Consider the following 24,903-nt stretch of genomic DNA (forward strand, 5'->3'; position numbering starts at 1 on the left):
GACCTCTTAGGAACAATTGCCAGAAAGCGTTGAAAGGAGCTCAAATCCTGCTGCTTTTGCTCAGGCAGGATTCTGAAGTCTTATTTCCGCTTTTTGCTCACGACAGGCCAGGGAAAAACTTGTATAAGAATGTGTCCTGCATTGCTAGCCTGGTCTGGAAGTGGCAGTCTCAAAAGAGGGTCTCTTTCTGGACAGCTGCTTTGCAGGTGTGTCCTTGACCCACGCGAGGCAGGTCTGGGAGCACGAGGACTTGGGAGTGTGTTAGTGTGGGGGACGGAAGAGGGCGATAGGGAGCATTCCTACTAGACCAGGGCCACTCCCCGAGGCCCCTCTCTAACGAGGGTCTATCCTGCCAACCTCTGAGACAGGTGGCAGAGCTGCCATATGCAGCAGCTCAGTCATTACAGGCTGAACGTTCCAAATCCAAAATGCTCCAAAATCTGAAACTTTTTGCGTGAGGCCATGACATTCAAAGGAAATGCTCATTGGATCACCTTGGATTTGGGATTTTCAGATTAGGGATGCTGAACTGATAAGTATAATGCAATATTCCAAAATCTGAAAAAAAAAAAAAAATCCAAAATCTGAAACACTTCTGGTCCCAAGGGATAAGGGATCTTTACCTGAAATGCCAGCCTTGAAGCAAGCGGGATTTCGAGGCAGGAAGTGGAGGTATGATCCCAGCCTGCCCTGCGTGAGCTCTGTGGTCTTGGTCTGAGCCTCGGTTTCCTATCGGCAAACCAGGGCCAGGGACACCGGCTTCCACAGTGGTCGGGAGGACAGAATTCATGCATAGAAAGTGCCTGACACAGTTAATTCTTCCAAACTATACCCCACACTTCCAGAAATAGATATGACTTTTTCTGCTCAAAACATGCTTAGAGTTGGAGCTGACCATGTGGTTTTGCCTGATACTAGTGAGGCCTCAGGGAGCCACAGTTAGGCTTTTACTTCTAAAATCAGAAAAGGGGAATTCGCTTCAGAATTGGTGAATGGTGGCGGGGGGCGTAGGACCTGCCGGGCAGACTGGGGTTCAAAGCCTCCCTGGGCTGGGGGAGGTGTTTGGTGACCTTGGGCAGGCTGCTCCCTCACAGGCAGAGAGGGAAAATGGTAACACCTTCCTTCTGAGGGTTCTTGGGAAGATCAGATGAGAAAAATACATAAAGTGCTTAGCAACTCAATAAATTTGGCTTAAAAAAAAAAAAAAAAAAAAAAAGCCTCAGGGTGGGAATTGAGTTTCCGAACCTTACTGACCCACTGGCCAGTCTCTGGCCGGAGCTGGAGGCTGGAAGGGTTAACCCGGGCTGGGGCCTGCAGGACGGTGGGTGGCGGGCCCTCCTTCCTGTGGGACTCCAGAAAGGGCATCTGTGCCTTGGGGAGCTGGCTCCAGTTTTATAATCGGAAACAAGAAAAACAACAGGCTTAAAAAATTAGTTTCTGGGAAACACCACCACGAGATGACATTAGCACCTGGTACGTTATCCTCAGGGGAGGAGAAGTCAGAACGATGTCTATGAATTAAACATCGATTTTTTTTTTTCTTTTCTCTTTTGGATGCCAGGCCAAGGCTCCGCGGTCTGCGCGCTGGCTCCCAGCACACTGTAATCTTGCACTCTTCCTTGGTTACTCAGCTGCCAAAGGCAGCTTTTCCGAAGAACTATTAAATGTTCTAGGTCAGACTACTGATAGTGCCGGTTTGTTTGCCTTTGATGACGATAACACCTGTGAAAGCTCAGCGCTCCCTGATATCCAGGGGATGCAGATGTTTGCGCCAAGACAGCCGGCTCCCCAGACTCAATAGGAAGCGGGGACAGGAAGTGAGCAGAGCAGAGCTTGGCCCATGCGGGATGAAGCCCAACTCCCCAGCGGCACCCAGACCACCACCAACTGGCGCCAGGTACCAGAACTGAGCAAGGCAGAGATGTCCCGGCCACAGGAGTTTACAGTCTGCTGGGAAAACGAGACTAAACAACTCATCCAGCCCCATCCTTCTGCCCCCGCCTACCCACTCAGGCGCTGGCATTTCCTGAGCACCTACTAAGTGTCAGCACCGTCGGGGACAAGACAAGCAAGGTCCGTTCCCCTGCCCAACTGCCTTCCATTCAAGTGCAGGACAGTGGTAGCAAACAACAAATCAAGGAGGCAATTTCAGCGAAAGGCACGGGCTATGAAGACATGGAGAACAATCTGGGAGTTCTTACAAGGTTAGATCGTCACATGATCCCACTTCTACTCCCAGGCATATGCCCCAAAGATTGAAAACAGGTGTCCAAACAAAGCCTGTACACACATGCTCACAGTGGCACTATTCACAGCCGCCGGAAGGTGCGACAGCCCAGTGCCCACCAGGGGCTGAACACAATGAGGTCTATGTAATGAACATGCCGGGCACAAAAGAGGATGAAGCACTAACACGTCACAACGTGGATGAACCCTGAAAACATTACGCCAAGTGAAGAAGCCAGGCACAGAAGGCCACGTGTTGCATGACCTACAGGAAACACCCCACGCGGGTAAACCCACAGGGATAGAAAGCGGACCAGAGGCCGCAGGGGCTGGGGCAGCCGGGAACGGAGTGACTGCCAGTGGCTGCAGCCTTTATTCTGGGGGGAGGAGAGCGCCCTGGCACCAGGAGAGGAGACAGTGGCACAACACTGTGGACGGACTACACGTCACTGAGTTGTTCATTTCACATGGTTCGTTTGACTTTATGTGAATTTCAACTCAATTAAAAAAAACACCAAAAACCAGAGAGGAACTGGAGTGGCCCGGGCACTCGGGAAAGGCACCTCTTTGAGGTATCTGAGCAGAGCCCTGAATGCCGAGACGGAGCCGGCCGTGCAGAGGGTTCTGGGCAGAGAGACGCATGAGGACAGAGGCCCTGAAGTGGGACATGTGTGGCTTTCCTGAGGCACAGCGAGAAAGGCAGCATGATGCAAGGGCTGGGCTGTGGCCCACGGACGGGGACTGGTGACAGCAAAGACTGGAGGTCTGAAGCCGGGGAGGCCGCAGCAGAAGCAGCAGCCCCTGTCCCCGTCCCGGAGTTAACAGGCTAGTGGGAGCAAGTGACGATACACAAGGTAGAGAGGGCATCACTCTGTAACATCACTAAGCCCCCATCAGTGGGGCCAGGGGACACCAACCTGCCGGATGCTCTGCTCAAAGCCCCGAACTCCTCTGGGCTGTGTTCTGCCAGCCCTTCCTGCCCCACCACACCTGCCAGGTGCACACCTGTACACAGCCTCTGGGCCAGGAGGAGCCAGGAGTGAGGGACAAGGCTGCCCTGGGAGGCCAGGAGCCTGGCCCTTCCAATGGAGACTGCTGACGGCTGACATCCCAGAGTCCCTTCTGCTGGTACAGTCAGAGTTTATGACAAGTGTGGCCTCGTGGGCTAGTTTTGGACACTCTGTACGCTGGGGCAGGTTCTGGAAACCAGCTGTTGCTGTGGGCCGCTGGGCCGGGCGGGTGAGGGCAGGGACCACGGAAGCCAAGCACCTCAAAGCCGCAGAGAGCTCAGGCCAGAGTCTAGACCCAGTTGAGCCTGCCACCCCCACATACTGGCCACCACTGACCCCTCCCTCCTGGCCAGGAGCGCACACAAGCCTCTGCCCTCGTGGAGCTGAACATTCTGTGGGGGCGACAGCCATAAACATAAAACTGGCCAATAAATAGAATTTGTGATTTTTTTTCCTAAGCCAAATGGAAGAAGAAAAATACACCGAAGTGGCTAGTCACCTATTAGCTCTGATTTATACTCTACTTTAATATCTCCTCCAAGGAAATGAAAGGTATATTTTCATCAAATATAATCGTTTATAGCTTCTAAAGGGGAGACAAACTGCTCTGTGACAATTACCTGGGCCCGCAGATAAAATCGGAAGATGTGTCTTAATAAAACAAACTTGTCTAGCAGCCACCCTCAGGCACGCGGCCAGAGCTGTTTTCTTCCTTGTGAATTATTCCCCAGGCAGAGGCAAGGATCCCACACGGTGTGGCCGACGGCCAGAGACACCACTGCAGAAGGCGGGAAGGGGTCACGCCGCACGGCCCGCGGGCCTGATGGCAGCTGTGGATGCCACAGCACGGGAGGCCCGGCCAGGCCCTGCCTCCTCCGGCAGCCTCCCACCACTGCCCGGCTCCCCTCCCGGCCCGCGCTCCGGCTCCTGCAAACAGCTGAAATCTCTCGTCTGGGTGCATCTCACTTCGCTGACAGAAACTAAGCAGAGGGATGCTGCTTGAGATCTCCTAGGGTCTCAGTCTCTTTGTGTTCCCTTGTCAAAGTGCCACGGACTAAACCACCAAGCGTCCAGGGCTCCAGATGGACCTTCTTTGTGTTTCTGGTGTCCAGAGGAGGGAGAAGGGCTTTGATGGGACCAGCTCCAAGGCTGTGCAGAGAACGAGTGTTGACTCATTCTTCACGCAGCAAACACTGAGTGAAGGCACGGTGCTGGGCACCGAGACACAGAGGTAAACAGGACACCCACGCAGGTGATCTTCTCCGTGGGGCAGAAAGACTACGGCCAGGTACGCAAGTATATCAGCCAGGTCAGGAACTTCCGTGCCACAGGAAAAATAAACAGGCCAATGTGATGGGGGGCAGCGCGGGGAGGACCTAGCCAGGGCAGTGATCAGGAAAGGCCTTTGAGGAGGCAGCACACAGACGAGGCCTGGGCAATGGGGGAGGCAGCCGCACCAGGTCCAGGGAACGCCACGGCCCTGAGGCAGGGAAGGGCTCCGTGGTCTAGAGCAGTGGCTCGCAAAGCACGGTCTGGGAATCCCTGTTTTCATAAAAATAAGACATTTTTCCTTTTATCATTTTCCCAGGGGTGCACAGAGGAGTTTTCCAGTTGTCACATAATGTGTGCTGTCACAACAGACTGAAAGTGGCCGCAAAGAAGAGAATCCAGATGTCTTCTATTAAGCCAGACATTAAAGAGATTTGCAAAAGTGTGAACCATTAATTTTTTTTTTTGTTTTGGAAAACAGTTATTCACAGAAAACCATATTGGTTATGCGTATATGCAATGGATGTATTCAGTAAATCAATAAATATTAAAAGCATTTCTTAGTTTTAATTTCTAATGTCATAAAAGTCTATAGATATAATCCATACAAACTAAAGCTCTTTAGGTTCCTCAATACTTTTAAAACACTTTTTAAGAGCATAAAAGGGTCCTGAGGCCGTAACTTTGAGAAGTGCTGGCTTAGAGGGGCAGCCAGGGCTGGCGTGGCCGGGGTGGGGGCTGGAGTCTGGAGGGACATGGGGGACTTCATCTGAGGGGCCGGGTTGCACAGCCACCACCCAAGATCCGAAGGAGAGATGTGGATTTTATTCCAAGTGCAATGGGAAGCTACCAGGATGTAGGCAGGAGTATGACACACTCTGATTTACATTCTAGAAAGATCCCACAGGCCAAATGGAAGGGAGGGCACGTGACTGGAAGCTGGGGAGCCCGAGGAGGCTGCTGCTCTCAGGTGATCTTGGGCGAGGGCTGCGAGGGGAGCAGAGGTGAGGTGTTTTTGGAGGTGGAGCAGGGTGGTGGGTATGGGAGGGGGAGAATTAAGGACTGCAGACGCTGAGTGGCTGCCTCTGTGGGGGCCCTGACTCCTGAGAAGGGGAAGGGGGCCGTCACTGCCCCTCCTCCCCTAACAGGACCCCCACCCCCCACCGAGGCTCTGGGATTTCAACTTGCTCTTCAGGCCACAGCTGCGGCACCAAGCCAAGGCAGAAGGGCAGTGAGGCCTCTCTCCCTGGGAGGGACATACATGAGAATGTCCCCATCCCACTGCCCACACCTGAGTGGCACTTCTAGGGGTAGTCAGGGGAGAGACACAGCCAAGGGTTGGATGCCGCCTTCAGTAGCTACCTTTGACTTGCTGTCATCCCAACTGTAAGAGCCTCATATTCCCTGACCTTGGGACCCACAACAGGACACTGGGCATCCCAGCTGTGCCAACCACCCCTGGCAGGCAGGCCTAGGCCACCAGAGCTGGGGCCACACCCCCAGCACTTAGTGATCTCACACCCCCCAGAAGCCCTGGCGGGTGCAAGAGATAAGTAGTAAGTCACAGAGAAATGACTGTGCAGACACTGAAGACCATGACACTTGCTCTAATTATTTATTTACACTCCGCCTTCTTCCAAAAAGGACTAGAGCCCAAATAAGGTCTAGACTTTTCTCCTTAACCAGTAAGTTCCTGAACTGAAAGAAGCCCTGATGACCCTAAAGAAATAATTTCTTCTTTTTTTTTTTTTTTTGAGACAGAGTCTCACTTTGTTGCCCGGGCTAGAGTGAGTGCCATGGCGTCAGCCTAGCTCACAGCAACCTCAAACTCCTGGGCTCAAGTGATCCTTCTGCCTCAGCCTCTCGAGTAGCTGGGACTACAGGCATGTGCCACCATGCCTGGCTAATTTTTTATATATATTTTTAGTTGTCCAGCTAATTTCTTTCTATTTTTAGTAGAGACGGGGTCTCGCTCTTGCTCAGGCTGGTCTGGAACTCCTGACCTCGAGCGATCCACCCGCCTCGGCCTCCCAGAGTGCTAGGATTACAGGCGTGAGCCACCGCGCCCGGCCAAGAAATAATTTCTTACCAGGCCCATCTGCGGTTCGTCAACCTGGACTCACAGTCATAGTTTATATTTACTTAGCAGCCATTGCTATAGAACAGGACACAACCTGCAGAGTTTTTTTTAACAAAGACTCCTCCAGAGCCTAGAACAGGCAGCATCATCTCACATGTCATAGCTGAAAAGAGAGGCGGCACGACAATCGATCTCGCAGCCCAAGATTGGTTTTAAGAATGAAAACAGTCACAAGCTACGGGTTGCAGGGTGAACTGGTGCACTCCTTCTAGAGTTCATGTTAGGACTATATGTTAATATACGAAGATTAAAAACCTTCCCCTTTGACTTGGCAGATCCACTGCTGGGAATTTATCCTACAGACAAGCAAGATTTACACAATTACACAAAGACACCCCAAGGATGTTCACTGTGACATTGTAAGAGCAAAACACTGGAAATGACCCAAGTATCCGTCAACACGCAACAGTTATAAAATTGTATTTGTCCATCCATGTGATAAAATACCATACAACAGTTAATGAGAATCAAGTCAATTTACATGTGTTAACATGTAACACTATTAAGTGAAAAGAGGAAGAGGTACAGAATCACATACATGTTATAACCCATGTGTAAAAGCAAACATTCATAAACATGTATATGACACGCAAATTAACATTTCTAGATGACTATACAACAAATTGCTAACATGAAATATAGCTATTTCTAGAGCAAGGTAGACTTATTTTTCATTTTATCATGTCCTGTATGGATTTAAAATCATATGCCTACAGCATATACATTTAAAAAATGAACTAATCAAATCAAAGAATAAAAATAGAATAAATCACTAAGGGGGGGCAGGGGAGCCAGGACCCAGATTTTAGGCGGGTTCTTACAGCTGTATTTTGTTCTTAAATCGATAACTGCTTTTGAATACGTTTTACAACACTTGGATTGTAAGTTTGAAATCCTCAATGTGGAAGGATTAGGCTGCAGGGGAGAGTGTGGCTGGTTTTGTCAAGTTCTGTAATCAGGAGAAAGTCTCTCTTTCGAGGGATCGGGGTACATATGGATTCACTTAAAGCAGCCGCATCAGGACAGGAAGGGGAGAGCTGGTCTTCTGCAGAAGCAGCTCTTGCTGCTCTGCCAAATCGACCTAAACTTTCCATTCGAGTTGCTCCTTTCGGGGAGGGGCGGAGGAGGGTTAGGGACGAGCCCTGGTGGAGTGGGCAGACATGCTACAAGGTGGCAGAAACGGGCAGCTGCCCTGTGGGTGGCAGGGTCTTCTCCCGAAGTCCCACTTCTTCAGGGGACTGTAACAGGAATCAAACACACTATCTCTTTCTAGTCATCTTACATGGAAGAGGAAATTACTCTCCCACAGCTCATTACTAATAATTTAAGTATTTCCAAGAAACTTCTTAAGTCAGTTCTGAGAAGTTCTTCCACATACCCAACAAATCTCTGGAAAACCAAACCATGGCGGTAAAACACCAGCGGGAAAGCCAAGATTTATTTTGGGGGCTTGTGTTTATCTTGTGCTGCGCTCTGACAAATTCTAAAAGCTGGTGCTCCCAGCTCACTGCATTTCTGAGAGAGGAACGGCAGCGCACACAGGCTCAACAGAGAGAAAGCCCTCGAACCCCCACCGCGGGCCGCGGCGCAGGACAAGGGGCTGGCTTACCTGGCACCTTGTCCACAGACGCGAACACAGAGCGCTGCACCGTGGGGTCACTGCTGCCCCGGCGGCCCTGGTCGTAGAAGCGGAAAGGCAGGTGCTGGGTGGAAGAGGAGGAGCCGAGTCCGAAGCCCAGGACTTCGGTCGTTGGCTGGATTGGGAGGTCCAGGAGGGCTGTAGTCAAACGATACCACGGATCATTAGCACGTGGCATGGGGGCAGATGGTGAGACTTTGAGGGGGATTGTAGGGGCTGTGGCCCTGCCAGGCACATCACTTGGGAGGAGCCAAGCAGGTGGCCTTGAGCTGGGGAGACTGGTGGGACACCAAAGAGCCCACCGAGGCTCAAAGCACAACCAGACATCTAGTGAGGGGTTCAGGCCAAGCTTGAGACCAAGGAGCAAGCGGTTTCAGGCCTGCCTCCTCGAATGGAACGGACGCTGGGCCAGTCTCTACCTGGGATTCTCAGCTTCCACGTATCAAGGTCCCTGGTCACAGCTTAGCCTCTGGTGCCCTTTCAGACCCCAAAGCAAGTGGGACCAATTCTGCCTGGAAAGTTGCTCTGTGTGTGTGTGTGTGTGTGTGTGTGTGTAGGTGCGTGGGAGGAGCATGTGAGCAAGAATCCACATGCGCACATACGTGTGTATTTATGAGTGGGTGCTTATCTGTCTCAGCTGCTATCCTTTCTTCCATAAACAAGTCTCATGATATAGCAATTCAGAGGGGCTTTTTAAAATCAATTTAAGAAATACCCAAGGTGTTAGTCCTAACAGCCACTTTACGGCATAATTCTCAATTTCCAAATGAAATATTTGGCCTTCACGCCGGCTGTGAGAAATTGCTTTCCACGGGGGGAAAGAAAACCCCTAGGCGAATAAATCTTAAGAGAAAGGGCTGAATGATTTAAGTCACTTTGCACATTACAAAATGCTTCTATAATGATTTTGTGGGCCAAGTTTCAGCGAAATGAGAAATGAGGCGGGGAGGACGCCGCAGGATGCAGCCCGTGCAAGTCACCAAGGCGCACGCAGCCGCGAACAGCTACATCCGCGGCGTCCAGGGAACCAGCCCTCCAAGGGTTTATTTTTAAGTTATCGCTTGGGAAAGCTCCCCGTCCCCCAGTGAGCGGGAAACCACACCAGCATGACCACGGGGACCTGAAATGAGCAGTGTTGAGTATCTTGAGAAAGACTTTATATTTTTAGGAGCCGACAGAATGCCTTTTCCCCCAAGGAGAACGTCTTGCCTTCCTCCCCGGTAAACAGAACACCCTCGTCTCAGTGCCTTTACTTCTAAGGAAGCCGGGGCCTTCCTGACGCTGGGCAGTGCTGGGCTTCCTCAAGTCACCACCGTCCCTGCGAAACGTAAAACAACTTCCTTCTGAATTCGGTGCCGGGTCCCGGCCCCTCACTAAGCAGGGCTGCCTCTCATGAGAGCTTTCGAGTGGGAAGTTCTGCATTTGGGTTCTGCCAACTTGCTGCCCGTGTGACTTTGGGCAAGCCACCGAGCCTGTTTCCTCCTCTGTGAAATGTGCAGAGCTGGCCCTACAGATCTCAAGGACTGTTTCAAGGATCAAAGGCAGGAGACAAATGTTGGAGCACTTCAGAAACACAAGCTCGAGAATTTCAGCGTGCAGGAGTGAGAACAGTTGTCCCACACTGACGCCGGCCTGCTCGTGGCCTCTTGCCTGCCAGGGAGGGTTCCCTTTCTTTTCCAGGCAGCCCTAGGAATTCTCCGAAACCAAAACTTAGGAAGTGGGGAACTCCGAGCAGATTCTCCTCTCTCGTCAATTAAGCAATCCATTCCTGAACCCTGTGTGTCATCTCCTAGAGAGGCTACGAGGGTTTTCAAGGTCAGAGTGAGAACCATGCCGAAAGCCCGGCCCGAGGGCCCAGCCACTCACCCGCTATCCTCTGCATCTTCATGCGCCTCGCCTGGATGCGGCCCTTGGCTAGGCGCTGCTTGGCGATGATGCAGCGGATGTGGTCTGAGAAGATGAAGGTGGCCTGGAGGATGGGGAAGGGCTTGGAGTGGGGGCTGGACGCAGGCTTGTGGATGGTGATGTTCAGGGCGCGGCTGTCATCATCCACACCGGTCACTTGCATGTCCTGCACAGTGAGGGGCAAAGGAAATGGTGTTTGTCGGGCTCGGGAGGAGGGCAGCTGCTCAGAGGCTGTGGGTCATGTCTCATCTAGACAGAGGCCTCCAAATTCAACTCTGCTTTTGCTCTGAAAGAGACCATCAGCCTCCCACGTCCAACAGTGTCAGTGGGCACAAAGCAGACCAGGCCCAGTGGGAGAGCCAGGCAGGGGGACACAGAGGGCCCCAAAGGAGCTGATACTGGCTGTGGTGGCTGGCCCCCATTTCCATAGGGACTTGAGTCATCTAATGAATAAACAAGTACCCCAGCCTCTTCAAGGGGCCACAGGTAATTCAACAGGCAAGTTCCAACAATTCTTACTTCTGAGAAACAGAGACAATGAGCTAAAATTCCTATCACTATCTGGCATGATCTTAGATATAGTCACTTATCTACTAATCAATTTCTTTCTTATTTCTCTTAAGAAGGAGGCATCATTGGTAACCATTTGTATGTCTTCGGTTCCTAAAGGAAAAAGGCTCACCCTGAGAAAGGGACAGGGAGGGCCACTTAGCAGAGATTTGAAGAAAGCTACATTTAAAGGCGGAGAAGAAAGGCCAGGCGTGGTGGCTCATGCCTGTAATCCTAGCACTCTGGGAGGCTGAGGCAGGAGGATTGCTTGAGGTCAGGAGCTTGAGACCAGCCTGAGCAACAGTGAGACCCCATCTCTACAAAAAATAGAAAAAATTAGCCAGGTGTGGTGGCACCAGCCTACAGTCCCAGCTTCTCAGGAGGCTGAGGCAGGAGGATCGCCTGAGCCCAGGAGTCTGAGGTTGCAGTCAGCTATGATCACACCATTGCACCCTAATCTGGGCCACAGAGCGAGACTCTGCCTCAAAAAAAAAAAAAAAGAAAAAAAGGTGGAGAAGAAACGAACATGTTGCAAGTATAATAAGGACAATTCCAATCTAAGACCTCAGAATGGACTCTTCATAGAAAATCCCATGAAAGTTTGGGGTGATTTGAGACAAAAGCATGAGACAGGAGGTAGACACAAAAGTCAGCAATGCCAGAGGAGGTGGAGAAAAACGTTGAAAAGCACTTGCAAAGTAAGATAGTCGCTGTTCTTAGGCATTGCACTTGGCACGAGCTCTTTGGTAATAATGCCCATATCAAAATGTGGCAGTAAGGATTAGGTGAGGTATTATGCATTTAAAGCAAGGAGCGTGGTATAGTAACGACCTGACAAATAGTAGCCATTGGAAGTCGGCCAAAAAAAAGGTTTATGTGGCTTTTATTGTATGATGGAGGACGTGTATTAATCCTTCAGGGGAGAAAAACACTCTCCTGACACTAAATTCTAAAGGAAATTGATCATAAGCCTAGATAAAGCCTAGATAAATAAGAAGGATAAGTCACCTAATGGACAATGTCTTCCATGGAAGTCTTTTTTTTTAAATGAAAGATTCTTTTCTAGTTGTTTCTCATATCACAGTCTGCAAAAGACATTTTTGGAACAGAAAGACCCTGAGAAAGAGGAGGTTGGGGAAGAGACTGCAATAGTGTCTTCAAACACATGGCTGGTTCTCGTCAAGGGAAGGACGCAGCCAGCAGCTCACGCTTCAGGGAGGAGGAGGCTGCGGGGCAGCCTGGCCAAGGCCCTTCCAGAAGCAGGGACCGCCCAGCTGGGAAACGGACTGCCTTGAAGTAGGGTGACGCTAAGGCCAGAAGCGTCCACTGGACACCCAGGGACTGGTGGCGTGGCAGAGGGGCACGCTGCAAGGCTGCTTTCAACCCTCAGGTTCTTTGTTTCCTTTGCTCAACAAGCTGGCATGAGTCGCCCATCACACTGACAAGCATCAGAAAAACCCCAAGCCCCAACTTGGTGCTTGGCAACTTAGAGCCTAGCTTTGCTGGAGAGAGGGTGAGGAGAAGAGAATTGGTATAAATTGCCAGTGGCAAAAGTCATTTCAGAGAGGAATTTGGCAATATCTATTAATACTTAAAATTGGCACACCCCAGCTTCTTGGTATCTGTCGAGGGAAATCTTGCCCAAGTGCATAAGGAAGTAAGAATGATTCCGGTCACAGCAGCACTGTTTGGAAGGGTAAAAAACTGGCAACAGCCAACAGGGTACTACTGGCTAAACATGCCTTGGTATAGTCCCACAGCAGTTAAAAAGAACACCAGTAGGTCTGCATATCCTAACACGGTTAGTTCTCTAAGACATGCTATTGAGTGAAAAAAGCAAAGGGTAGAATACGTGTGCTGTGACACCATAAAAATTACACACACACATACATACACACTGTCAAGTACATGTACCCAATTTTAAAAAATAGTACATGTCATCATTTTTAAATATGCATTTGGCAGAGAAGCAGATCTGGAAGGATCAGACTGATAACAGGCGTTATCTCCTGCTGGGGAGGGGAGGTGTAAGGATTGAGGGTTTTGGTCAAAGAGGACTCAGCCCTTATCTGTGCATCTGTGCAATGTTTCAGCACTTTTTCTGGTGATAATTTGTTCACATATTCCTTGAATCACTACTAAGTAACTGTAAAGATGGTAATTTTGTGTGTGTGTTTGTACAGCCAACCGAGAAGAGATTCCAGAGTTCCCGGCCACCTTACCTGCAGAAGGCCTGCAAACTTGACCACTCCCCAGCCAAGCCTGGACACATCGGGCTCCACCAAACTCATCTGGTAAATGTCGACAGCCAGGAATCGCTGGACCATGCCGCCATCCTTGGTGATCACCGTGCACGCGATCAAGTCGCTGTTATCTGGGAGAAGGGAGGTGGAGATCAGGATGAGGCCTGGCCTGGCTGCCCGGCCTAGTGGAGATACTCGACTAGCTCTCATTCTGCCAGGCAGCAGAGCCCAGGCCCAGAGTCACACAGACTCGGGTCTGAGTCCCTCCTCTGCCAGTTATGCTGGGCAAGCTTCTTTGCCTCTCAGGCCCTCAGACTTCTCATCTGCGCAAGGAGGATAATGCCCTCTCCTTCCAAGTGCTGTGCGTTAGGACTGATACAAAGTACATAAAGCATCGGTCCAATGTGCACCGTGTATCAGGTGGTCAAACCGTAGCTTAAAAATAACAACGCAAGAATCCCATTAACGTTTCGTGCTTTCTTAGAGACCAATGGCAGCTTACAGTTGTGATGGTTAAACTGGGTTCACCTAAATTAAGTGAAGAAAGGAAAGCAAGAGTCCCCAGCTCTGTTATAGAATCACCAAGCCTTGAACTTGGGGTCTGGCAATTTAGAGCCAAGCTCTGCACTAGATGGCGAATGATCCTGGGCAAGGCACTTGGCCCCTCGGAATCAGTCTTCTCATTTGTAAAATGGGAATAATGTCCCTTATCTCGAGATATTTGGTGTGTTAAATGAGAACAGACAGGAAAAGCGTTTAGCCTGGGGTCTTGTGCACAGGGGTCGTCAGCATATACTAGGGCCCTTCTCTTACTTGAAAGTAATCCCCAAATTCAATGTCTGCTTTAGTGCCTGTCCTTGAGACTCTGAAATCACCTGGGTGATAGAGGACCCTTAAATGTACAGTCTGAGTCCCCACCAGTGGATTCCTCTGCCACCTTTGTTTTAAACAAGACAGCCGAACCAGGAAACAACCTAAACATCCCCAGACAGGAGAACTATTCGAGTAGGCTTTTTTTCCCCACCAGATGGAAAATTGTAAACCCGTTTAAAAGTTATGTGTAACCAAACCGTGAACAGTGGTCACCTGTGGGGACGGAAGTGAGACTTGGGAGGTGGGAGTGTGTTGAGGGAAGTATCAATGGGAGAACTTTCATTTTTGTTCTACGTGCCGGTCTATTGCTTGAAATTATTTTAAAATGAGAAAGTATTCAAGATATATTTTTGAAATACATATAATAAACCCAAGTTTAAAATGTTTGCAAATAATTGCAACGACAGTGGAAAACATTATAATTTTAAATGAAAGGGGACAAAAATGTTATTACTATGAGTTTGATATGTTAAAAAGAAAAAGGTATCTCTACAAAGAACTACAAGTGCCGAGAAAGGTGCCAAAACATTAACAAAAGTCTCTGATTAGAGGAAGAATGGTAGGTGGGTCTTTTGATTTTCCTTAACAGCTTTATTGAGGTATAATTTATATACCATAAAATTCACTTATTTTAAGTGTACAGCTTGAGTTTTAGTAAATTTATAGTAGTGCATTACTACAGTCCGGTTGTGGAACATTTCCATCACCCCAATACGTTCTGTTGGGAGCACTTTAAGCAAATATTTGGCTTAACTTTATTGGGGGAAGAGGGAGATAACACAAGTGATAGTAATCCTGGCCCCAAACACACATGATAAAAAACTTGGGCTCAGGTATTCTCAACGGATCTCCCCCGCCCCTACCATTTTTACTTTTCATTTGGATCTAAAGATGACAGGTACATTTCTTCTCTCTCTCTCTCTTTCTCCCTCCTCAACACACACCTTGGTTCAATCCTCTTATAGTGTAACCTGCCTAGGATCCTGGCTTCGTGTGGACGTCGCCCGGTCTGTCCTCTCGGCTCTTACAGGCCTCGTGTGTCTCTCTATTCCGTCAAGCAGATGACCACTGAGGACAGCCAGATGCCCCCATGGCCAACACCAGCAGGCTGAGGTGCCTGCATTTGTACTTTCTTATCATCTATGGCAAGAGTCCTCTTCCCTTTCCCAACAGTCCAGTCAGGTGTTTGCAAATATTTTTTTAAAAATATATTTTATCCTGAATTTTTAGTTCCACACTGGATGACCCTCTCCAGATTTCTAGGCTTCTGTATTATCAAAAATGTAAGCCATCATATTCATTCTTATCAACATTTTCTTGGTGGTAGGTGGGGTTTATTTTCTTTACTCCATACTTTAAACATTTCCTCAATGGGAATTTTTTTAAAAATACTTTTTAAAAATAGAACAAAGACAATAAACATGTTCTTTCCTTTTTTGTTTCTCTTCTGTCCTCCTTCCTAGCCTCTCTTCTTTCCCTCTCTGAACTGGCCAGCCTCAACTTTCTTCTGTTCTCATGCGCACAGCAGCTGCCCATCTGGGGGCTTGCCTGGGAAGGCACAGTCCTGCCGGTCACGGTGGGGTCTGCCTGGCTGCCTGGGGGACTTCGAGGGGGAGAAAAGACCTGCCCCCTCCACCACAAAGAGCAAAAAAGGAAGGACAAACTCCAAAGCGGAACAGCTTTCAGAAATGTAATTGAGACATCAAAGCCCTGTGAGAACGCAGCGAGAGATTTCACAAGAAAACTAAAACCAACTAAAAACCAGCGAGACAGGAAGGCTCCCGCGGAGGGAGCCTCTTGCTTTTCAGAAGTTGTGGGGCAGTTCAGGAGAAAGGAAGCGGCAGCTACCGATTACAAGAGAATGCCGTCTTCAAGGGACATCAGGGAAATGCTGGTCTGGGATGACTTGTTCATGGGCCTCTCGGGTTCATTTGAGGGGACTCCTGCAGAGCCCCACCCCCAGCAGCTCCACATACTGGTCGTGGGGCCCTGGGGGCAGCGACAGTTCACCTTTGGATTGCCACCGTGTCTTGGGGAAAGGAGGAACCCAGGACAGTTGCTGAATGGAACCTAACTTTGTCCCCACACTAGGGCCTTCACCTGCAGCCTGCGTGCACCTGTGGGTTTTGCTGGGCGTCAGCACAGTCACACTGGCCTGTGGGAAGGACTCGGTGGCAGGGAGCCCTGTCGTGGTGTGTGGCAGCCTCAGGAGCCTCCCTGCCTGACACTCAGGAACAGCAGTGGCTATGAGAGGCCAGGGCAGGTGACAGGTGACATGAGGCTTCCTGGTCATCCATACTCTGTCACTGTCCAGATGTCACCGCCCATCTGAATCCCCTGCACTTCAAAATGGCTGGGGCCTGGGGCACCACTAAAAAATTGATCAGAAGGCAATACAGGAGGATGTCCATGTGGCATCCACGAGGCAACCAGTGAATAAACTAGTGAATGCGATGTAGTCCCTTAGGCCACGCACAGATGAGGGAATGGGGACAGCCAATAAACACACACAAAGGAGCTCATCCTCATGAGACATCAGCAAACAAATCAGAACAAGACACCAGCTTCTACACATAGGACTGTCAAGAATAAAAATGTCTGATAACATCAGGTGCTGTGAGGACACGGAGAAACTGGCATTCTCAAAAGCTGCTAGGAGGAGAATAAATTAACAGAGCCATTTTGAAGGGCAAATTAGCATCATTTATTAAAACTGAAAGTTTCACATCCTATGACCTAGCAACTGGTATGTTCCCAAGAAAAGCACTCACATGCGTGGGCCAAGAGACACACGCAAGGATGGTGAGAGAAGCTTTCAGATGAGGACCCAAGTGGTCCAGCACCAACGAATGCCTGAATGAAATGTGTTCCCTCATTCTGTGCAAAACTGCACGCCAATGACAAGGAATGAATCAACTCTCTAGATATCTCAACAGCGTCTCAAGAACATACTGTTGAGTGGAAAAAGCAAGTTGCAAGGTGATTTTAGTCTATGTGCAATGCTCTGATTTTCCAAAGGGAAAATAGATAGGTCATTTGCATACTTAAAATTGAATAAAGAGAAAAGCAAATCTCTTTCCACACCCTTACACAGGACCTGGGGCCCAGCCGGGGTTGGGGAAGCACCAGAGCCGGCCGGGCTCTGCCTGATGACAGAGACAGTGGACAGTCACCGAGTACTGGCTGATGGAGAGAACCCGAAAGCTCTCGGACAGCGCCCTCAGGGCACAGCTGTGGATGGACGCTTCCCGCTGGCCAGACCTGTGAGCTCAGGAGCTCTGGCGCCCAGCTAACCTTGCGTGTGCGTGTGTAATCTGAGTGAGAGAATACTGGTACTGAGAATGAGGCTTGGCCCCCACCTTGAGGAGCTCAGGGTCCAGCTGGGAGGCCTGGGTGCCCCTTGGCAGGCTGGGCTCGGAACCATACAGGGCCATGCAGACCAAGTCTCCACTCTGAGTAGGAACCAGACCCTGTGGGCAGAGCGCGGGTGGGAAGGCAGAAGTCTGTACGGCGCCCCCAGGACCCTACAGGTGTGGTGTGCCTCCCTGTGGAACCTCGCTCCAGGGAAAGGTGACATGGCCCTCCTGCTCCGAGGTACTGCCTTCTGTTTTATTTTTTAAGGAGGGAGTAAATTTGCCATTTCATTTTATTTGAAAATAATAAGCTTATCAATCTCTTTCACTGGATAACACATTCATATGTTCCCATTTTAAAAGGTATGAAACTTTTTTACAGTGGACAGTCGGTTTTCCCCCATCCCCTCTGCAGAGGCGACCACTGCACGGATTTCTTGGTATCCGCCCACCACGCGTTTCCAAGTGCTCGTGTAGCTATGGGCTCCCTATCTTTGCTTTCACAAATGGTGGCATGCCACACTGTGCTTCTGCCACTGCACTGGGGACAGACATATCAGCACAAAGACCCCCTTTGCACTTTTTCACAGCTGCATTCTCTCCCGTGATAGGGGTGACTCTAATTGATTTAACAGCTCCCCAACTGGTGGACATTCAGCTTGTTTATAAGCTCTTGCCAAGACAGTTGAAGGAATATTCTTACTCATATGCACATGTGAGAGCAAATCTCTAGCAGCAAAATAGAACTGAGGATTAACTTTTCTCTTTAAAGCACGGTGTTTTACTAAAATAAACTTATTTACAAAGAAAACTTTGTATCATTACCGTGAATGGAAAACTAGAATTACTTACAATCAGTAAGGTAAACATGAAACTTGATTAAAAAGGTCATTTTATTAAGTTATAGCATAATGCCTGCTCTTTTGATAAAAACGGAAATTCGAGAATTAGAGAGGTTCTAAGACAAACCAGTCCCAATCCAAGACTTTCTCTGGTGTCACAGAACGGACCAGAGGGGCATTGCTATGGATTTTCTCATGGCCTCTACTTTCCAAAGATGGCCACAGCAACATTTCCCACCCTACCCATTGTCCTTACAGTGCGACAACACCTGACTCTCCTCCCCTCAAGTGTTGGGGTCCTTTCTCCTTGAGCCTGAGTGGGCCTCTGTGATTGCCTAGATCAAAAGGGTACCAGCAGAAGTGATGCTATATAACTTCTGAGGCAAGGTCATAAAAGTTCTTAGAACTTATCCACCATGCTGTGAGGAAGCCCAAGTAGCCATGGAGACACCTGTAAAGAGAAACCAAAGCCCGGGACCCATGGCCAACCCCAATCCCTCCACCCCAGCTGATGCCACATGGGGCAGAGACCAGCTGTTCCCACTGAGTCCTGTGCAGATGACACATTGGCAAGCAAAATGAATGCCTATATTTGTTTTAAGCCACTAAGTTAATTTAAGGAGGTTTGTTATTCAGCAACAGATAATTGCAATGGTGATTTAATTTAGTGCTATATCCAGGCACACTTGGGATTTGAAAATTCTTTCAGCATCACCGAGAGGCTGCATACCACATCTCAGAAGACTAGCCTAGAGAAAGAGCTTGGGCTTGGCTATTTTGGGTGCTCAGAAGGTCCTGCAATTATTAAGCAGAACGAAGGGAAACAAGACAGCCACATCCCAACAGAATTTTAAGATGTTGGGAAAAAGGAGGAGAGAAGGAAAAAAGCATGAAAGAACCACCTTACCATGAAGTGCAAGTTGGCCCAGTAAAAGCAGGTTGGGCTTTGGAGCCAGGGAGACTGGGTTTAAATCCCAGCTCCGCCATTAACAACTGTGACCCTGGGCAGATAAGCTCCTTTCTCTGAGTCTTGGGTTTCTCACTTGTAAAAATAAGACTTAACCCCTTACAGGGCTGTCCAGGGTATCTGAGAGGAGGTTGGGGCCACAGATGCAAGCTGTGGGGTTGTTATTAGAAGTGGTCACAGTGAAACCATGCTTTATAAAATTAATAAAGGGCCACAAGGTGGGAACTGTGGTGGGGAAATAGATATATAGCCAGCCACTGTCCCCTAGCTTGCTTTCCTATAATTGCTCACTACTCAGGAGTCACGTAGCTGATGGTCATAAAGATTCTCAGCATTCTTCATTGCTCCCATGGATCACATCACCCTTGTGAAACCTAACGCTAGGTTTTGAGATACCTTCCAGGCCCTGCATTGACCCACCCAGACCAGTGGCCTATTATCAAGGAACTGACTCCACTGGTCTTGCAACCCCTACCCAAGAACCGATTCAGCAAAGAAGACAATTTCTATATCCCTATGGCTCCGCCCCAAACCCAGCCAATCAGCAGACCCCACTGCCTAGCCCTTTGCCCACCAAACTATCTTTAAAAACCCTTTCTCCCAAATTCTTGGGGAGATGGATTTGAGAACTTCCTCCTGTCTCCTTGCATGGTGCCTATGATATTAAACTCTTTCTCTGCTGTGACACCTGCTATTTCAGTGTGTTGGCTTCCTCTTGAGCAGTGGGCAATGATAAGGCTGTCCCAGTAGGATCCTCCCAGCACAAGCCACTACTGCTCTAGTCGGAACCCTTCTGCTTGAGGTCAAGTCATGCTTTCTGAGTGCAAGCTCTTGACCAAGCGAGTCCCTTCAGAGGGAGAAAATGAATCATGGTTTCTGACCATTTCTCGGAACTCCTGTGGGGTCATGGAGCAAGTAAGACACACAAGCCTGCTGGCCTCCCCAGAGGGGCCTCCCTGGACACCCTTACCCGAGCCTGCCCCACCCCAACGGCCTGCCATGCTTGAATTCTCCTGCATACCCTTCCTTGTTGAGGCTCGCCTCGCTGTCCAGACTGTGAGCCCCAAGGAGGTAGAGCCCCCAGTCTCACTCACTGCTATGCCCCGAGGAAGGCCTGGGCAATGGCTGGCACAGAATTAGTATTTGTGGATGGGACTGAGGGAAGCTGGTGCCTTTTGGGGCCCCCATTTTGAGGCCAAGGACATCTCAACCAAGTGATCTTGTTAGCTCCTGGCCGAAGCCTTCCTCCATAGCTCCCTGACAGGCTGGAGCTCGTTCCTGTGCAATAAATGGGGCTGATTGACTTTTGCTGTATTTAAAGGATTCCTTTATAATAAAATATGGATGCCAATACCATAATTTAATTCTTGGCGTTGGTGGCTCCAACTACATTTAGAATCAAAGTAGTCTTTATCCTTACAGCAGGACCTCTAGGCCAGCTGAATTCCAACGCTTTGAAATCCAATACGCTGGGTTTTAGGCCACAGCTGGAGTTTCGATTAGCAATTTAGTAAACGCCACTAAGTCTTTCAGGCACATGTTGCTAATCAGAGGTCAGGAGGAATGAGGAACAGGAACACGGATTCCAGGCAGGCACACCCTGGGATTCCAGGACAGCAGGGCTGCAGCGGCCTACAGCTGACCGGAGACCAGAAAGGCCCCCGGCTCCATTTGCAAGGGGCCTGCGGTCCTGGCCTCTCTGTGCGCCCGTCCCAGCTGACTTGGTCTCTATGCCGGGGCTTAGCGAGGAACAGTGCAGGGTGGGCAAAGACACGGAGGACCGTGGCATTTCACAGGGGTTGGGGAGGCAGTGCCACCCTGGGCTTTGGTTCTCCAAAGCCACATACTGACAGATTGTTGTGGCTGAGTTGCTGAAGCAAGGACACTTGCCCCGAGTAGTTTCATCATGACAACTGCTGCTGATACCACAGCCAATCTTCTCAAGTGCTTTTGTATGCCAGGCCCTGCGCTCCCACTTGACATGGTCCCGGGCTCCTCTGAGGACAGCGTGCTGACTCCAGAAGACACAAACTGCAGATCAGCCATGTCCCCAAAGACACACTCTGGTAAACAGACCCTCGTCTCCCTCAGAGCAGGCGCAAGCCCACCTGGGCCCGCTGTAGAGGGTGGGGATGCTGCTGGTTCTGGCAAGGGGCCAGTCAAAGGACGCGAGCTCTCAACAGGCAGGCTCTGGAGGTTGGACCCCATGGAGGCCGAGGACCTGAGGCCAACTCTTTGCTCCTGGGCTGCCCTTGGCAAGGTCCTCCCTTCACTGGGAACCTGGTGGCCCCTTCCAGTGACAGACCTAGGTCCTTCTCTGGCTCGGGACATACTGTCTCTCTTCCACCTTGGGAGTTTCTCTTCCTGGCATGCAGGGAGACTGGCGCTGGGTCTCTGCCCCTCGGGCTAGACGCGGGGACAGAGCAGAACAGGCTGCAGCCCTGCCCTCAGGGAGCCTCCAGACCAGCGGGAGGACGGCAGCCCTTCTGAGCTGTTGGGTGCTTGGGGGATTAGCCTCTGTGGGGTGGAGACGGCACTCTGTGGCACAGAATAATGCTGGTGACTTGAGGGACAATCAGCATGGCACGCCTCCCTGAGGACAGAAGGCGCTAGGGCAGAGGCTGTGGCCAGCCAGTACTGCACTGCTGGGGGGCGCCAGGTGAGTCACGGCTTGCGGGGGATGGCGGCACGAGGGGGGCTGTCAGCGGCCCAGCAGGAGAGGGCCATCCGTCTGTTCAGTGTTCCTGCTCCATCCAAGCCCACTACGAGATGAAAATGGTAGCCATTCTGTGCCGTAAAGAATTTGCTCACATCACGTTCCTTCAGGAACTAACTCGAGTGCTCTGCAAAGGAGCCTGTGCGGATTCAAATGCGACCCGCAGAGCTGGAGTGACGAGGAACCGGTAGACTGTAGACCCACCAAAGGAGGGAGAACTGTCTCGCATGGACAAAACCCAGACCTTCCCGAGCCTTGATTAACCCCAAGGGGGATTCCACACTCGGCCTGTGACACTCAGAAGCCAAAAGCAGAGAGAGCGCCGCGGCGGGTGTGAACCAGCACACTCAATTAGCTTGGCTGCTTCTCCTGACAGTCAAATCAATCCTTTGAAGAAAATTAAGTAACCATTTCTCCATCAACCCAGCAACAGCTTATGGGTTATTTGCTGCAAGTAGCAATCAATTACTGTGTCTTCTTTGTAGCTCCCTAAAGTATCCCTTCCCAGCATGGCAAGGGGCAGCCGCGAAGTGCGATATTTCCTGGATGGAGAGTGGGTCTTGGCACCTCTCTACCGCCAGGCCCGTGAGCCCCGTCCCTCTAAGAATAGAAGGCAATAAAACATCCTGGTGTCGAGGTTCACTCGGATTTGCAAAGGAGACCGGCAATTAGGCATGCAGATGCTGGGGAATTTACTGACATCCAAGGAAACTGTGACCTAGTGCTTGGTTCTAAGAGTGGACCGTGATTGCTGGGGCAGCCGTGACAGCTGCCACACTGGTGTCCTCCCCACCTACCTCTGCCCACAGCGCCGAGAGCAACCAGTGGAAGCACTGGCGAGAGAACTCTGCTTCCTAACACATTCCAACTGCTCTCTCCCCAGCCAGGGCACCGCAGCTGCGGGGAAGCCATGCAGAGGACAGCCCCGAGCTGGGCCTGGGGCCGACCACCTGGAGCTGAGTCCTACCTCTGCCACTTTCTAGTTGTGCTGACGCTGGGCACGTGACTTCACTTCAGTTGCCTCATCTGTGGGCCAGGAGCAACAGAATGACTTTAAAGCTCTACTTCAAGATATGTAAGCTGGAGTATTTAGGGAGAAGGGTACTGAGGCCTGCAATTTACTCTGAAAGGCATTAAAAAAAAAAAATAAGCTAGGCACCCTGGTGTGGGCCTGTAGTCCCAGCTACTCGGGAGGCTGAGGCTGGAGGATCACTTGAGCCCAGGAATTTGAGGCTGCAGTGAGCTATGACTGCACACCTGCACTCCTGCCTGGGTGACACAGTGAGACCCTGTCCCCTAAAAAAAAAAAAAAAAAAAAAAAAAGATCCACTGATAGATCGACAAGTCGACATGTGATAAGGCAAGTATGTGAAAGTCAGTGGTTGGGTGTAGGTGGCGGGTAAAAGGCTGTTCCTGTACAAGTCTCTCAACGTGGCTGTGTACTTGAAAGATTTCAAAGGCAAATGTTAGGGGAAAACTGACTTACTAGGGTTCTTGTGAAGTGACTTTCAGACAAGTTTCAACAGGTCTGACACAAGGTGGCTGATCCACACACAGTGCCTGCACTGTAATTATTATGAGTTTTCTGATCTCTGTATCACTTCTGTGTGACTGGTTACTACAGGATCTCCTCACTGGGACAATCCATTTGGTTCCCAAGTTTGAACAGCAGGGATTTGAGTAGGAAGAGATCCAATTAAAGGGGGTACCTGTAGGGCTCTTTCTAGAATCCCTTAACTCTGCAGAATCTTTCCATCTCCCAGGTGGTCCCAGGGCCACCAAGGCCACTCTGTCAATGCTCACTTGGCAGATACACATGGGTACATCTGTCTTTGGCTCAGCCAGCAGCTATTTGAGCAGTTACTAGGCGATGAGTCGGCTGTTTTGGTGACTAGTACATGGCCCAGGAGCAACAGCTACCTGGAGGGAGGGGTGCTGGGGCCAGTTTGAGACAGGAGCCCAAGGCTTGGGGAGACCGGGCACCTTGCCCCAGGTGCCCGCAGGGCGGGGGTGGTGCTCGCTTTGGGCTCAGCTCTCCACCTGCTTCCAAAGGTGGGGCTTTCCACAGCTACCGCCTTTCTCTCAGTTTGAAATGCACACGCCATGCCTGGTAAAATCAGGTGGCTGGTTTTCACAAAGTGGCCAGGAAAACCGGTCACATATCTTCATCTTTTTCCCTCAGAAAATTTCAAGAGACTGTGTTCTTGGGAGGAGAAAGGATGAGCATTTTGCCCTCGTGTTCCCACACGTCCAGAACGTGCGTGGGCAGCCCCTCTGCCTGCTCAGGTGTACGCAAGGACGGGCAGCTTGCAAAAGCTCTATTCCTTGTCCCCCTTCGTCACACTATACGGAGTTCACAGATAGACAGCACTGTGAAAACGTAATTACCAGAAATAGAATCCCAATCAACAGTAATTCCAAGTAGAGCATGGCATATCCCCTTATCGAGTGACACACTGCACGCCAGAGGCACAGATCTGATCTTACAATGCACTGGTGACCACACTTATCTCTACACTGCTCTCAGAAGGCCGCATTTGCATAGCACATTGCATAATTTCCTCTCTGAAAATGGCTCTGTTTAGCATGAGTAAATAAAGTTACCTAACTCGATGAGGCAGCCGAATGGAATACTTGAGATTTCCAAGAAAAGATTTGAATACCTAAGCCCTTCGCTGTGCAGCTCGAGATAGACTAACTCAGAATCGACTCTCCTGCGGCTCCTCCTTCCTGCTTCCCAGCAGCCGAGCAGCGGGGGAACCAGGACATCCAGGTCTTTTGGAGCCCCCCGCGATGTCTCTGCTCTGGGTCCCTCCACAGGATGTGGTCAGGGACTCTCCACCCGTGCTGCCGGGTGGCTCCCATGTGCCAGGCACCGGGCTGCAGGGACGGAGGAGGCAGATGATGTGTCCCTGCTCTGGGTGGCCTTTCAGAGGCTCAGTTTCCTTATCTGAAAAATGGGGACACTGTTACTTTACAGGAATGAAAGCAAATGGGCTAAGGTGCAGAGAGGGCTTGTGATTTCTCTCCATGTGCATGGAGTGGGCCCACCCCTCCTTCCTCCTTCTGGCTAGAAGGTTCTTGAAGACAGGAGCCACATCTTTTCTTCCCTTTGGGTTTCCCCTTTATGATACCTCATCTGAAAAGTGCACACGGATGTTCCAGAGAGCA

General features: G+C 50.2%; 1 protein-coding gene across 5 annotated transcripts in view; it reads right to left on the reverse strand.

Annotated features, from left to right (window-relative positions):
• Window positions 1–24,903, reverse strand: part of CLEC16A (C-type lectin domain containing 16A) — a 198,314-nt gene that overhangs the window by 38,107 nt on the left and 135,304 nt on the right. For 4 of the 5 annotated variants that reach the window (XM_069486925.1, XM_069486923.1, XM_069486922.1 and 1 more), the window contains 3 exons: window positions 12,961–13,112; window positions 10,151–10,355; window positions 8,255–8,422 (listed from right to left, as the gene is read on the reverse strand). In XM_069486925.1, the coding sequence (XP_069343026.1) occupies window positions 8,255–8,422; window positions 10,151–10,355; window positions 12,961–13,112 (525 nt within the window). Of the gene's footprint in view, window positions 1–8,068; window positions 8,423–10,150; window positions 10,356–12,960; window positions 13,113–24,903 lie in introns of those variants that run through there. The other variant, XM_069486926.1, reaches the window with a different exon arrangement.

This window comes from Eulemur rufifrons, chromosome 14, assembly GCF_041146395.1.
Source record: "Eulemur rufifrons isolate Redbay chromosome 14, OSU_ERuf_1, whole genome shotgun sequence".
NCBI lineage: Eukaryota > Metazoa > Chordata > Mammalia > Primates > Lemuridae > Eulemur > Eulemur rufifrons.